The 17,107-nt window shown below is 35.6% G+C and overlaps 2 protein-coding genes across 2 annotated transcripts; both read left to right on the top strand.

Annotated features, from left to right (window-relative positions):
* The first annotated feature begins 5,048 nt into the window (after window positions 1-5,048).
* On the top strand, window positions 5,049-6,815 carry LOC103994507 (myb-related protein 308). Its single transcript, XM_009414867.3, has 3 exons — window positions 5,049-5,436; window positions 5,588-5,717; window positions 5,911-6,815. The coding sequence occupies exons 1-3, from the start codon at window positions 5,301-5,303 to the stop codon at window positions 6,584-6,586; spliced, it is 942 nt and encodes a 313-aa protein (XP_009413142.2). The 5' UTR covers window positions 5,049-5,300; the 3' UTR covers window positions 6,587-6,815.
* A 3,287-nt stretch (window positions 6,816-10,102) lies between these two features.
* Window positions 10,103-16,979, top strand: LOC135619137 (mitochondrial outer membrane protein porin 6-like). The gene is made up of 7 exons (XM_065120846.1): window positions 10,103-10,236; window positions 11,178-11,245; window positions 12,227-12,294; window positions 13,071-13,181; window positions 13,357-13,443; window positions 15,579-15,787; window positions 16,356-16,979. The coding sequence occupies exons 2-7, from the start codon at window positions 11,197-11,199 to the stop codon at window positions 16,660-16,662; spliced, it is 831 nt and encodes a 276-aa protein (XP_064976918.1). The 5' UTR covers window positions 10,103-10,236; window positions 11,178-11,196; the 3' UTR covers window positions 16,663-16,979.
* Window positions 16,980-17,107: the final 128 nt, after the last annotated feature.

The following is a 17,107-nucleotide window of genomic DNA, read 5'->3' as shown; positions in this document are numbered from 1 at the left end:
AATAATTATATTTAACTGTTTCTTATATTTATAGCTTTGACAATTAATGCGGGTTGAAATATGGATACCGACAAAAGGGCCCGCGACAGGTGTGATGTCACGGCGGTCTCTCCTGTAATGCATGCGTTGTCATTGTGTTCGTCAATTAAAAATGGCAACCCAATCATCAAATTAATATCGTCTTCTTCCCCTTATTGTTCTCGTCGTCGTCGTCGTCAAAAACCAATCATCATCAACATCATTGCTGCTATAAAATACAAGTGTTTCAGAAGTATAATTGTGCTCCACATGGTGGTCTTCGTGTCATTTGATCCACACATCCCTGCCTTGGGCGTTCTTACAGGACCTTCCGATGGCTCGATCGGATTGACCGTCGTCGTGCATGCTCTCATGTCGACACAAGTCAAACGACAACAAATAGGCAGGCAAAAGCTACAGACCGATTGCAGTACTTGCGGGCGAGCGAGGAAGGCGCATGCAGTTCCACAGACTATTTTTGTCTGCTTGCTTTCCAACGTGGGCCATGCGAGAGAACCTTTTCATCCATCCGACATGCTTCCACTCGTTTCTACAGTGATCAGCTTGCAGTCAGAAGCTCGTCTGTCAAAGGTGGTAAGAAGATGGATTCGTGATCAGCTCTCCGCACAACGATCAATGCGCCAGCTTCGATATTGAATGCATATACCCCATGCTGATGCCGGTGAAAGCTTGGGCTACATGTATCGCTGTCCCCGACACCTCCGGTACATACCAAGAACTCTATATATAACCTTCTTAGCTGCTGAATGGTCAACCGTCGTGATTAACATAAATTCATAATCAATAAATTTAATATTTAATTTTTTTTAAAAAAAAATAAATATTAATAAATTTATATATATATATATATATATTTCGGTGTCGTTCAGAATATCTTAAAATATAATAACACCGATATGCAAAGAAAATCAAACTTATATTCTCCTCTCTATCATTCACTTCGTTTCACTGACGGATATAATAGAGACTAAAGAAAGATGAGAATAAATTAATAATCTCAATATCATACTCTTTTTTATATATCATAATATTATTAATTTTTCTTAATATGATCCATGTAGTTTGTTTTGTTAAGATAATTCTATTATCATGTTGAACTATTAAATACATATACATAAATATAAATATAAATAAAAAAATTTATCAATAATAATATCTACTTAAAAAAATATATATCATTATATCTTTTATGAGTTACTCATAAGTGTCATTCTAAATACATATTCTTTAAAAATTTTGAGATATAAAATCTTAATAAATAAATCAACAATCATTAAGGTGATATTCATGTTCTATCTAATTGTATGTCAACCTCATTTATCTATACCTCAAGAGAGTCAATAACTTAAGACTTTTCATATATTAGATACATAATTGACAAGTTATTTATAAATAGGTTAAGGTTCATTTTAGCTGATTTGGTTTTGGACATGAACTATTTACGTCTTTATGATTTACTCGTATATAAAATAACCTCTATATTTTTAAAAACATAGTATATAAACCTCTTCAGTCAAGTCTGAGTTAATAGACGTTAGAGTCTACTTACGTAGCATGTAGACTCATAATAAACTATTAATATAATGACACGTGTAATTTGAGTTTAATAAAAAGGATCTAGTTTAGCCCTTATTGTTTTGATTATAGATCACTTAAGCTCTTATGGTTTTGTTTATGTCTAAAATAACCCATACTTGTTTAAAAATATAGCATATAAGCCCCTCCCATTAAGTCTGAATTAATAAACGTTAGAGTTTGTTTGCGTGACATGCTAACTCATAATAAATTATCAATATAATAATATATATAATATATTCATTAAGGTGATGCTCATGTTTTATATAATTATATATCAACTATATTTATATATACCTCAAGAGAGTTAATCGACTTTTCATATATTAGATACATAGTCATATTTTGACAAGTTATTTATAAATGGGTTAAGGTTCATTTTAGCTCATGTGGTTTTGGACATGAACCACTTACGTTCTTATGATTTGCTCTCATATAAAATAATCTATATATTTTTAAAAACGTAGTATATAAGCCCCTCCCATCAAGTTTAAGTTAATAGACATTAGAGTCTATTTATGCAGGATGTTGACTCATAATAAACTATTAATATAATGATATATATAATTTGAGTTTATAAAAAAAAGATCTAATTTAGCCCTTATGGTTTTGATTATGGATTGCTTAAGCTCTTGATTATGGATCACTTAAGTTCTTATGGTTTTGTTTGTGTCTAAAATAACCCATATATATTTAAAAATATAATATATAAGCCCCTCCTATTAAGTCTGAATTGACAAACGTTAGAGTCTACTTACGTGGCATGCTAACTCATAATAAATTATTAATATAATAATATATATAATTTAATTTTTTTTTTTAATCTATTTTACCGAAGAAGAGGAAGTGACAAAGACCGTAGAGGCAGAGGAAGGCGGAGAGACAAAGGTAGGAGAGACCGAAGGTAGAGGTGAGGAAGAGCTAGATCACCACATCATAGGTGCGACAGGTGGAGGTGCATGAGAGGACGAAGTAGGAGGCAGTCGGGAAAAAGATGCCCAAGAGGAGAAAGAGGGATTAGAAAACCATTGTATGCTTAGCATCGAAGTGATTGACATACATCCACCTGAGGTAAAGTCAGAAGCTTCTGAGCTTGTTGTTAATGCGGGAGATGTTGCGTATATATAATGCTCTGCTAGGCAACAGTAGCTCAGTGTTGCTGTTGGTGGTTGCTTCCATGACGACATGTTCTCCCGCTATTTATGGTGTTCTCAAATTTTTTTTAATTTAAACTACACGTGTTATTGTATCAATGATTTATTGTGAGTCATTTTGTCAAGCAGATTCTAACATTTGTTAACTCAGACTTGCTAAGAGGAGCTTATATGCTATGTTTTTAAAAATATAGAGATTATTCTATATATGAGCAAAATCATAAGGCTTATGATCAATGACCAAAACCACAAGAGCGAAAATGAATATTTTTTATAATTTAAATTACATGTATCATTATATTAATAATTTATTATGAGTGAGGCTTATATAAGTAATCTATAAGGACTTAAGTGGTTCATGACAAAAAGTATATGAGTTAAAATAGACCTTAATCCTTTATAAATATAATAAAATATATTTAAACTAAAGTAGAGAATATAAAGTAGTATGTGGATACCTATATAAATAATCTCGATGAGTTTTTTATTTCTTGTAATATTTTTCTTCATGTACTTAGTATGTTTTTTATTTAATGTAATTTATATAAACATCAAAATAAGTTTAAAAATTTTAAAGTATTATTCTTTACTAAATTTTTGATTCATTCCTAAGAGATATATTTAAAACATCTGTGTCACAAAATTAAATATTTTTTATTATTCAAATTATGTTTCAATCTAATATTTAATTACAGAGTTACCAATATCTTTACAAACCTAAGATTCAAATTAGTTATATACAAACTATTACATAAAATTCTAGAATTAACTTTTATTGAATCATAAAATATATTGAGTTTATATCCGTAAGATCCACCAATCAATTATAGATAGAGAAACTAAAATTTTAGAAATAGTAAAAACATAGTATATATCCGTAAGATCCACCAAATGACTTATTTCTAGACGTAGGCATTAAATTCCCACTACTATCACTTTTGTCCCAAAACAATAAATCTTTTATATTTTTTTGATTTCTAAGTTGAAATATTTCTACATATTATTGATGGCACCTATGAACATCAAAATCAATTCACCAAATATTAGAAGGAACCTATGTAATGTAATGTTTAATTCAAAATATATAAATATTTAGTATAAATCTTTTTTATATATCTTTTTTTACACAAAAGAAGTACTTATGTAACAATGAATCCTTTTTTTTTTCAAGTTGAATTTTTTTTTTACATATTATTGATGACGTAAATTGGAGCAGCAAAATCAATCCACCAAATATTAGAATGAACCCTTACTAAGTTTGATTGGAAATATATAAAAGTCAAGTTTATACCATTCCTTTTTTATATTTAATGCAATCCTTTTTTTATATATTCTTTCTTACCATAAAAAAAATTAATTTACCATGAAGACTTTTTTTTCATTAGTTTGCCTAGTATTTTTAGACTCAACAAATTTATTTGGTGGATGAAGCTTTATTATTATTATTATTATTATTATTATTATTATTATTATTATTTGTTACCAAATCTTTAAGTAATAGTCAAAATATTATAAAATCTTTTCTATGAACATATATACTGGTGGACTCATTCAAATCCCTTTATTCTTATATGTATTATAGTAAATCTTGAATAAACGGAGGAGAAAGAGAATTTAAAAATAAACTATATAAGGAAAGACTCATCCATCAAGATTAAGACATATACTTTCCAATGTTATTAATAATATCTTTATTTGATTCACAGAATGCTCTCTGTATTTTGATCCGTAGAATGTGGCAAATCCTTAGATCATCTTTTAAAAAATTTTATATAAATAAATTTTATATTAATTAATAATCATAATTAAAATTATAATATATCTTATCCAATTAAATAGCAGCACTATTGTCATAGTGATCCAGTACACTAAAAACAACAGAATCGATAGTACATGACGAAGGTAGCAGTCGCTGTGCACTACTATCAACCATCTGCACCATTATGATGAGTCAGCTTCAGGATTAATATCTCATACCCCATACCTACGGAAGTTTGAGCTATATTGCTGTCATCAACAAGGAAGAACCATAACCTATCAACAGTTGAGTCATTGTACCTCCGTGAACAGTTGACTTCCAGCCTCCGTGAACAGTTAGTGTATTCTATTATGCGTGTATAGCTCGTATACCCTTTAAGGCTTCAGCTTTCAACGTTAATGTGGCACACAGATAGGCAGCAGGCCTTCAAGGTTTGGAAAACGTCACACTATTAGCTGAGGTCCCCCACCCATCCATCTTTTTCGCTTGCCCGTCCGTCACACTTCAGCTCAGAGAGAGATAGAGAGAGAGAGAGTCGATGGCATGTATGTTCATGAATGATGAAGATCTTTTGACTTCTTACGACTCTCTCTCTCTCTCTCTCTCTCTTCGTGTCTCTGTGTTTCTCCTCGGTTTCGTTGGTGTACTGTCCTAATTGGAATAGCTGATGGGAAGGAGTTCCATCTCCAACAGCTAGCCTTCGCAAGATCGATAGGCAAGGACAAAGCGAAAGAGTGGGAAGATCTTTGTTGGGAGCTGGATTCGAGAGAGGAATGGGGAGGACTCCTTGCTGTGACAAGGCTAATGTGAAGAAGGGCCCTTGGTCTCCGGAGGAGGACACAAAGCTGAAGGAGTTCATAGGGAAGCATGGGACCGGCGGAAATTGGATTGCTCTCCCTCAAAAGGCTGGTAAGTTCAGATCTTCCTCTCGTTTGAGGTGCTCTTTGGGCAAAATTAGACTGGCTATAGATATGAGAGAGATAAAGAGAGAGTGAGAGTACAGATCTGTGTGTCGCAAAGTGCATGGGGTGGATAAGTTCGGATGGTGTACAATTTACAGGGCTGAATCGATGTGGGAAGAGCTGCAGGCTGAGATGGCTCAACTACCTGAGACCCAACATAAAGCATGGAGAGTTCTCGGAAGAGGAGGAGAGGATAATATGCAACCTCTTTGCCAACATTGGAAGCAGGTGAGGAACACCTCAATTCAGATACATGCATGATGATGATTACCTCCTTGTTTCTGTTGATCATCCCTTTCTTCAAAAAGGAGCGGCAGCGCAGTCAATTATGTCAGGCATAGCCATGTATGCTATGCATCCCTAAATCCTCAGAAGGGGATGCTGAATCCTTCCCTCTCTCTCTCTCTTCTGATGAGTGCAGGTGGTCTATCATAGCTTCCCATCTTCCAGGCAGGACCGATAACGATATCAAGAACTATTGGAACACCAAGCTCAAGAAGAAATTCCTAGGTATTGTTCCTTCCCAGAAGAAACAACAACATCAACTGCAACTGCAACAGCAGCAGCAACACCACAACCTCTTCTCGTCACTCTTCTCCTTGTCCCAAGGTGGCTGCAACACCACCGCCCCGGATCTAGAACTCGTCGCGGGTCTCGGAGAATTCCCTTCACTGATCTCTCAGAGAATCCCGGGATTTGCCTCCACCTCCACCACCGCCACCGCCGCTTCTGCTCTCTTACAAGTTCCATATCGTCAGCCCCTGCAGATGATGGAGAGGAGTCATACTACTATGATAGCTTTTGGTAATTCTGATCCCAGCTGCAACTCCTCTGGTGGCAGCTGCACTCAGATCAGCTACGGGACGGAGTTGGAGTACGACTGTGACGTCGGTAGAGGCTTTGAAGGAGAGCAGATTAGCATCGACAACTACGCGACGTATGGCGGTCTTGAGTACAACAGCAGATCGTTACGGCCGGGAGGAGGAGGCCATGTAGAAACTCCATTGGATTACACCTATGAGGAGATCAAGCACTTGTTGAGCTCCAATAATTCTGGGTGCAACACCATCAACAACGACAACCCTTCTCTACCTTAACGAGGCAAGCCATGTTCATCTTCATCTTCATCTTCATCTTCATCTTCCGAGCATTATATTACTGACTGTAGCCGGTGTCTGATGAGGAGGTTCACAGTCGTACTCGCTGGTCAAGACAAGGTTTTGGGTTTTCTTGAACATGTTCTTGTAATTAATTAGATGCTTCTTGTGTGTGTGGTGCCGACCATCGCTCTCTGCCTGCTCTCGGTAATATAAATGCCTTGTCGTCTCATACGGAGTAGCAAAATAGCAATCGTCAGAGGTGGAGGACGTGTTTTCTCCACTTATTTTCTCGTTTTGATCCCAGTGATGAGTGATTGCACGGTTCCATACGCATATATAATGTTTGAACCTGTGCAGCTTTATGCTTTAAACATCGATCACTGATCTCTCATTTTGTATCGCTCCATTAGGGTTATATTAATCGGTCGGTCACATGGGAAGGAGACCGAGAGGCTGTCGAACATGGATTGTGTCAGAAACATACGTTGAACTCATATGAGGTTCTTATGCTAATTAATCTGCTTCTTGCTCCTCCTCCTGTCTTGGAGAACGCATCCCGATACTATTGCATCGATTGCATTTTGCTGGCGATATGTATGTAAGCTTCGTATCTGCTTCGAAGCCCAAACATACACACTGCGTTTTGTTCTTCGATTTGTGTTTCGACTTAACCGATTCACATGCAGTCGTAAGAGGGAGGTGTTCTTCTCTTCTCTTCTCATCTCATCTCATATCTGGGAGATTGCAAGGTGAGAGTTGTACCGTTGATGTCTTTCTTCTCCGCGTCTTCTTCATTTTCGCTGTATTGGATCGAAATTTTGTTTGATGAATCGCTGGTATGTGTTTCTTTTCGACATCGATCGAAGGTGTAATCTTATTGTTCTTCAGATTATCCATTTGTATTGTGTAACGAACGACGAAGGAAGTACGATGGGTTGCAGTACTACTCTTGTAATTAATGTACAGACTCACAAACAAATTCATTAGTTTATAAATATAAAAATATATTTATGATAGGAATACATCAATTTTAGAGAAGATTTCAAATCCAAAATAAAAAAAACAAAAATAAAAATTAATGAAAATAATAGAAGATAACAATTACTATAGAAGCGCTTCAATACATTAACATGTTCCCTTTCCTATTTATACAGATTATGAGAAATGATTTTACTCAACAGAATATAAGATTTTTCTCAATAGAATATAAAAATTTTCTCATATAGTTGGGATAATCTTATCTTCTATCAAAAATAACATATTTCGATAAATAATCGAGTTAGTTTCAACTCAAGCACAAACTCACATAAATCATTAAAAAAAATTCATAAATATTTTTATCACTCTTTTTATAAACCTAAACACATATATTTCACCGTATCTTTCTTTTTCCCCGCGAAGAACACATATGTATTTATAGAAGAATCAAAACTTAATTTTTAATATTTTTTTATTTTAAAAATCTAAAAATACTTATCAATCCCAACAAACAAATAATAACAAGACAAATACACCAATAACATGATATCTTTAAGTAATGGGATATAGAGAAAGATAAAATTAGTTGAGGCGAAGTTATGTTAATCAAAAATTGAATCAGTACCTTCTTAAAAATAATCAAGATTATCAAAAGAATGAATATGATGTACGAGATAAAAATTCAGAGTCGAATAGAGATGATCATAAATACATTTTTTTGGATTATATTGGTTGACAATGTCGTCTCGTCTCATCTCATGCAGACTATTCTTATCAAGTTTGACTCACAAAGCTTAGTTCCAATAACAAAGCTCGGCCTACGTTGGCTATGCCTGCAAATTAAGATATTGTCATGGTCCCGATCTCCATATGAAATGTATATTTACTTTGATTACACCTGCGAACGATTTGATGCATCGTTTGACATCTCCAAAGTTGAGTCCATGATATGAATGCCATGCATACAATAATTCCTCAATAAAAAAAAGACAAAAAAAAAGTAATAATATGTCTTTGATAAGTCGAAAGCTACCCATAGAACTCGTAAACTTTTCCTGCTTAAGACAAGTCAAAGTTAATTGGTGCAACACGTCCATCAATCAAATCAATCAATCAATCAATCAATCAATCAAATAACTGTGAAAGAAAATTATTCGATTAAATGTACTGTACGAAAAAGCAAAGAAATAATTATGATCGATCGAAACGAAACAGCCCAACGACGGACTACTCCTCCACGTGGTCGTGCCACCTCGACTTAATGGTTGCACCTGCTGAGCTACCGATGGTTGACTCAAATCGAGTCAAATTGCGGTGGAAGCATGCGACGCTATCTATTTTTGTTTGTCTGCAATCAAACAGGTCATTGTTGTCGTGCGTTCGTAGTCATGCGATCAGCTCACCGATCTACCATGGCGTGATGATCTCTGTTGAAGTACCCGTTTGACACATGCAATCTGTTGTTGTCGGTGAATCTTTATTAGTCAGTACGGTTCGATCCGATCTTGGATACATAAGGTTGTCCAAGTGAAGAGTCGGGTGGAAGAAACGAATGTCAGGTCGGGTCGAGCTATTGGCTTCACTACTTGCTTCTCCGTTGCCAACCCCTGCACTCAAGACGAGGTCGGGAGGAAAGTTTTTCGACTCGACCTCTCCGAAGTTTAAGTTATAATGAAGTGAAATAATAGAGAGTTGAATATTCAAAGTACCCTTTGATTGGTCAAAGGGTTGGTTTTACGGTTGGTCGTACGTGGTCTTTTAATGACTGTCAACTCATCGGGAGGATGACTTATACTCTACAGACGAACGACGACCGACCCATACTAGTTGGCACCGTCTCGAGTTTTGCAGAACGACTTTGGAGTGTTCGGTGTCGCACAACGTCATGCGGCACCGTCTCGAGTTTTATGGAGTGACTCTGGAGTGTCCGACGCAGACTTGTATGGTGCCGAACAATGCAGAGGTTGCATGTCGTTCGGGTCTAAGGTGTCGCTCTGTGTCAATTGGAAGGTCCTTTGCTACCACGTTGATGGGTGGTGCCAAAATATATCACAATCATCATTTATCCTACATTATTTAATGAGTGTAACATCGTACCAATTTAACAAGAATTGACACTGCACGAAGACTATTTCTGGACTTGCATTGATACCGTAACCAGTCCCGTCTTTTGACTGGGTTATTACCCAACATACACTTCAATACTTGTAACAAAAATACGTATTTAATAATGCTATATTTATATTCAAGAAATCTGCATCATTCACTTAGCTTTAGTTTCGAGTGATATATATATATATATATATATATATATATATATATATATAATAATAATAAATAATAATAATAATAATAATAATAATAATAATAATAATAGCTCAAGCTTTTGGCATTTATGGTTAGGAGTTTGGTGGATCTAAATTAGGAAGTCAGTAACTGTGCTATGCAAAGAGAGTCGGCCTTCATTTCCTTTTTATGGGCTTTATGTGGGCCTTATCTTTAAGCCCGTTTAGTGACTCGAAGAATAAAGCTACGGGGGTTCCGAGACTCGTCTTTGTCCCCTCATCACTCTCTCTTTCTTGAACCCTAACTTCTTGGCGTCGGCGGCGGGCGGCGAGAGAGAGAACCTGAAGCCACCCTTCTCCTCCGCATCACAAGGGCTTCACGCGGTGAGTCATAGATCGAAGCCATCGTGCTTCTACCTCTTTCATCTGCTATGTCTCTTCGTCGGCGAACGGTTTGCTATTCCATAGCGTTCATGATCTACGGGTCGTATATGCTTTCGGCCGGTTTATCTGGGTTGCCCGGAAGGTCGTCGGCGATTATGGCAGAGGAAGGTGAGGCGTATTTCGGTGTCTGCCTCTCGTCCAATCTATATCGGTGACCCGGCCATCCCATTTGTTCCAGTCATCCAAATAGATCGATGTAATACAATTTATTTATTTATTTGATAGAATATCGGTATCTAGACATATAGCTCGATATTGATGCAGCGCAAATTATTTTGTATTTTTTGTTTAATGATATCAGACAGTTCAGATTGGTATGCCATCTACTATGTCGATACCGTACTAATCCAATGTATATATATTTAGCCTGTGTCGGTTCGTTTCTGGTTGCATACCAGAAACGGTTCATGTGGAGGTTCCATTTTTCACTCAAAAGATGTCCTAGTTTTGGTTATTTTGAGTAAGGGTAGGATGTAGTGTCAGCCCTCGGAGAGCATAATGGTTTACTATAATGGAAGACTCATTGGCTACGAATTGGAAATATGACTTACCTTAAATTTTCATCTATATGCAAGGACAACATGCTTTTAGCACCCATGACACAAGGTGTACCAGATTAAGCATTGTTAGATTCATCTTTGGGGATATAGAGGTTCGTTTCTCCTCTACGCGCATATAGTGGTATATTATCTTGTTAGCCATTTCTCTTGGTGGAATTGTCATTCTGTGGAGTATAGTTTTATCATTGAAGAACTTTATTGAGAACTACTGTTAAACTCTTTCTGTCTTTTTATGTTCCTCAAGTTACTGCTTAACATTTTAATGCTATTTTCAATTATATGCTCGAGCAATATTTTGATCCTTGGTACTTGGGCTTACAGGTCTTTCCCTAGACTAAAGATGGGGATTGGTCCAGCTCCGTTCTCTGAGATTGGGAAGAAAGCTAGAGGCAAGAACTAGACACTTCATTGACATTTTCTTGTAGGATGAATTTGAAGGCAATTTTTTGGGAGACACACTGTTGCCATTAAGTTCTGTCATATTTCTCAGTTTGTGCAGATGCTAAGTTAATATATGTTTTATCACTCTGCATTTATGATGCATCTTTCCTGTGTTATTACGAACCTAATGGTGATACAAGGATACAGTTTCATATAATCCATTATTTTGGAGAAAAAAAAATGATGTCATGTTAGATGATTTCTTTGTCTCTAGTTTTTCTTTCACTTTTATGTTCAAGAAATAACTTCCTTCGAATCATGATGATGTTCATGGTGATTTGACCACTTGTTGTCTTGTTTGGCAACCAGTAATATTTTACTGATATATTCAGTGTAAAAATCTTCATGAGTACAGTTAGACCATTGGAAATCTTGTGATTGTTAATTTGGAAATTTATACAAATACAGGATTTATTGGTTACAGAAGCAACCATTAATAGTGGAAGATGAGTCTTAGTAGTTACACACACACACACACACTATATATATATATATATATATATATATATATATATATATATATAGGGCTTGAAGTGTTTAAAACTAACATAGAATAAAACCTTATGAGATAGAACTTTTTGATTTTCTTATTCTCTTAGGTATTTGCTTCACTTTTTACTTCCATCTTCAAATTTATTCCCTGTGTGCTATTTAGTCTATGTTTTCTGCATTTTGGTGCTTTTTAATGAATTGGCTGCTAATCTTCATGTATTGCAACATAAGAATCAAGTCACTCCTCTTGGACTGCTTGCACTTTGTTATCTGCATCAAAAGCTGTTCAATCTGATCGATCAAGGATGCAAGGATACTGCTTCATTCTTAAATTTGTTATTATTGATTCAATTGTGGTGGTTTATATATTTTTTTATCAATTCTTATTTAAATTCTTATTGAGCCAGCTGACAAATATTTTTCATTGTCCCTTGCAGATCTTTTGAACAAGGATTACAACTTCGACCACAAATTCATTTTTTCTAAAACAAGTGATTCTGGTCTGGTAAGGATTAAGATTTCCACTTTTGACAAACTTCTATGCTTTTACTGATGAATAATATAATGTGATTCATTGAGCTATTGTGAAATTCTTGTTTCTTTTTAGTTGCCTAGCCTCCAAATATTCTCATCTTTGAGCAAAGTTCCTGTGTCTGAAATTACTGAACATAGACAGATTGATGTCATATAATCTAGAGAATTCTAGACAGTATTTCTAACCTAATGCCTAAATAATGGCTATTGCCTTACCCACCTTCTGCATGTTCTATTGCCTAGAGTTGTCAAAAGTTTACTGGACTTCTTCTGAGGCTACTCTCTTTGAGTTTTTTTTGGTTTAAGTTGTTTTGTAACTCCTGTAGATAGCAGCTATTGGAGTTTTGAGTTCTGAGAAAAGCAAAAAGGAACCAAGAATTAACAGAGATGTATCCTGATAGATTTTGAACCTCTTGCTAGCAATTGGTGACTGCTTAGAAAACATTGTTAAGAAGTTTAAGAAAACTGATACTTGATAGATTGGAATGAGAATCCATTGTGTATTTACATGTCCCCTCTGTAGTTTCTTTGTTGTTTTTTGTTGTCAATGGTATGAGAATCTATCAGTATACATGCATGGAATGGTTCTTTGGACTGAGATGTGTACATCTGTCAGTATATATCTCATTGGAATGAGATGTATACTGATAGATTTATATTTCCCCTCTGTAGTTTCTTTGTTGTTTTTTCTTGTCAATCATTATATACTCATGATTTACTCACTTTACGATCTTCAATCTCTTGCAGGGTCTTACGGCTACTGGCATCAAAGTAAATGAATTATTTATTGGTGATATAAGTACACAGTACAAAAGTGGTAAAACAGTTGTTGATGTCAAAGTCGATACAAATTCCAATGTAAGTGTAATATTTGATCATCTAGCGTTATCAAACCTTGTATCACTATGCCTATTGTATGAAGTCAGTGCCTACTCTAATCTAATAATTTACTTGATGCTGAATGAAATTACTTTGTGACTGCATTTATAGCTTTGCCTCAGAATTTTAACTGATATATGCTATATGGTAACAGATCTCAACAACAGTTACTGTTAATGAATTGTTGGCTGGTGCAAAGACTTCATTGAGCTTTAAGATACCTGATCAGAAGTCTGGGAAGGTTAGTAAATTGTTATGTGCTACATTGCTAGCCTAGATATTTAGTTGTACGTGTATGCTATGGTTCTTTTTCTTTTTTTTTGTTCTATCCTTGGTTGTACTTTGATGACCTTGAATGTGAACTGTGTTTAATTATTATCAGCATGGTTTACTCTCGAGACGGGCATACTATTTCATGATCAACCATATTTCTTCTCCAGGTGATTGCTTGCCTGCTTTGGGGAAACCCACCAAAGACTTTGCTTAGTCAAGTTCATGACCTTAAGCTTTACAAAGAAGTTTTATCCATTGCCCCCAAAGAAAAGATTCCACAGACGTGCATTTTTATTAGCATGACCTCCAAGGACAAATGGATCTGTTACTGCTAATCTAATATGACAATGAATACGTAGTTAAAATAAAGCAGTTTTGAAGCTGATGAGTGTGATGTTAATTGATAAGAATTATTTAAGTACAACCCCATTGTACATTATGTCATCATCGGAAACAGTGGTGATTAAATTGGCTCAGCAGTCCTGGAGGTTACTCCGCAGCTAATATGGTGTTTATAGTATCTAATTATATAGTAAATGAATAACATTCCAAATTCCATAAAGTAAAGTTAGATTTGAGAAAATTGTCATCGAATCTTGTCTAGATTCTTTGAATTTTATATAGAACATTATTATGGCTAACATTAAAAGCTATTCAAAGCATACTTGCCAGGATTGGCAATCGATTGTGTCCTGGTTCAAGAAACTACATGAAAATGGGAATTGGGAAACAATAGCTAAGGAATTATTAAAACTGGTAAACAAGAAACAGAACAAAACATATAAATAATCGTGCATAATTGTTAATTATGGGTTTCCCCTTAACTATGGGAACTCATTCTGTGCAGGTTTGAACAGGGCTAAGTTTCCCACAAGTCTTGAAAATAGAGTTGAATTCAGTGTCCGGGAGATGCAAGGTGGAGCAGAAACAGGTTTTAGATAACTATGAATGTAAGTGCCAAAAGTTTAGCATTGGTGGAACAGTTAGATTTAAGTGCTGAACCTGCACAGATTATGTCATTGACTTTCACTGAAATGACAATTGTTAAATAGTTAGGTGAAATAGGCTTGGGTTACATTTATCTAGGAAATGTTATAAAGAGCAGAAATAGTGATAGAAAATAGTTGGCTGCTAAACAAACAAGATGTTTATGGAATAATGTGCCATAGGTAAAGTTTATTGTATATATGATTCATATTTTGCAACAGAAGATTGTTTTGTTCTCTTTCTTAATTTTTTAAGAAACTAGTATTTTGCACAATTCAACATGATTAATTGTTAGCTTCCTTGTTTACACTTAGCAAGCATTGATAGCAACCAAGCATATGCCCATTAACAAGCTGGGTTTGATTTCACTATCTAGAGTTAAACCTGAATTATTCCTGAGTTTAACCAAGATGCATATGCTTTATATTTGATTCCAATGACCTTGGTGGAGGGCCTGAAATGGGAATACAAGAGGAAAGTAACTTTTTAACTTGGAGCAGCTGTTGAAAGTAAAAGCTTTGGGGTTTGCTGGAGTATCAGAAATTAGCACACCACATATTTCTTGATCTACTAATTGGCCTATGTAGAGGGCTCTTGGATCATTTAATTTTTAAGTACTTTTATATGTTCTCCAATAGTGTTGTGAGAGGAAAACATTAAATTTGTGAAACATTTCAGAATTACTTTCCATAATCAGGAAGTACATTAAGATACTCAGAATTTTCAGAAATTCTTCCTAGTTAACCATTTAACCAATTCATTATATGATTATGGGCTGAACCTGTGGTTGTTAAAATTAAATAGTACTTTGTAACTCCTACTCCAGAAAATAATGTAAACTTTATATTTCCTTAAGTCTGCTGGCATTTTCATGACCTTCTTGTGGCAGGATCTCATGCTTCTAATATCACAAGCAACTGACAAGAAATATCTCTGCCAAAATTAAGTTTTGCTGAAGATCAGTATTGCTATAATAATCGATCATTTGATTAGGGCATCTTTGATTTGGCAACTTACATTTGAAGGACATCATAGTTTTTGTCATCTAGCATAGTATGTTCTGGCCATATTTTATCATCAAGCAATCTGATTATTTTTCAATGCCTCTTGTCACAGCTTGATGTGCACTACCTCCATGATCTTGTAGCTTTCAATTCTAGCATTGGCTTGACCCCGACCCCTTTGCTGGAGTTTGCTGCAGCAATTGGCAGCAGGGAACTTACTCTGGGTGCTGAGATTGGATTTGATAGTGCATCTGCTTCTTTCACCAAATACAATGCTGGGTTGGGCTTTAACAAGCATGATTTCTCTGTGGCGCTAATGTTGTAAGTGCCTTCAATTATTTCATGGTCCCTTTGCTTTATATGTTTTTTTCTGGTAGGATGTGAGGATAGTTCAGAATGCAAGTGTTGTATGAGTTTCCCATAGATCTGCATATGGTGCTTTTGATGAATTTTCCACATATTGCACATATAGAGTCTGAAGCAATATTTAGTTTTACATGATAAACCTTGAAAGTCTTGTATTTCTATAAAATCTGAAAATAAATAAATAAATGTCCCTGACGTCAGTTACTTGTGTGGACTTTTACGAGTTTGCTTTTTTTTCCAGATAAAATGATCAATATGCTTCCTTTCATAAATGACATGTTATTAGAAAAGAGAGATGGAGAAGAGAGTAGATGGGCCATCTGAATGATGGAGAAGAAGAGGGGTGGAGGGGGGATGGAAAGAAGGCAAGATGCATTAATTTGATTAGGGAAGGAATGGAAATGGGTTAAAGATGGAGAGTAAATGGTGGTGTGGTGCTTGGGTGGCAATTTGTTATTATTCAAAAAAGGATGTTTTCTGTTTCATTGAATTAATAAAGTTTTCATTTTCTTCTATATTTTAGGACTGACAAGGGAGAGACCCTCAAGGCTTCTTATATCCATGTGCTAAATCCAATCAATGGAGCTGCAGTGGCTGCTGAAATGATCCACAAGTTCAACACAAACGAGAACGGTTTCACCATTGGAAGCTCGCACAACGTTGATTCTCTGACCATGGTAAAGACACGGTTTAGCAACAGCGGAAAGGCTGCTGTCCTCTGTCAGCACCAGTGGAGGCCGAAATCCTTCATAACGCTTTCGGCCGAGTACGACCCCAAGGCAGTAAGCGCACCTCCCAAGTTGGGTCTGGCTCTAGCTCTCAAACCTTGAGAGCCAGACGAAGTCCTCTCTTTATGGGCATGTTTTAATGTGCTCTTGGCCACATTATTCTTTTTGAAGTTGCACCATGGTTTTGAGAACCCTCTTTAGAAATATGGATATAAAGTATCCAAAACAAAAGTGGCTTGAGTTCGAACTCAATTTTGATTCATCATATCCATCCTTCACGATGAGAGTTCATATCACACACATTATTTACTTAAATGTATTTTGTCTGACGTTTCGGTTCTACGTTGGACAGTGTTGATTCTGTTGTTAAAACCATTAATGTCGTACGCAAGCGGATCTTTCCGATCCGGTAGTTCAAATTTTGTGGTCTTTTGAATGCTGGATGGTGGGTTTAGATGGAAGGTTTATTCTGTGATAAATTTGCTGGATTTGGAACCATAGTTCGAGTTATCGACCAGCATTTAATACACGCAGAGTCATCTTTTAA

The sequence above is a fragment of the Musa acuminata genome, chromosome BXJ2-8 (genome assembly GCF_036884655.1).
Source record: "Musa acuminata AAA Group cultivar baxijiao chromosome BXJ2-8, Cavendish_Baxijiao_AAA, whole genome shotgun sequence".
In the NCBI taxonomy this organism is placed as follows: domain Eukaryota; kingdom Viridiplantae; phylum Streptophyta; class Magnoliopsida; order Zingiberales; family Musaceae; genus Musa; species Musa acuminata.
This window is presented reverse-complemented; position numbering and strand designations above follow the sequence as displayed.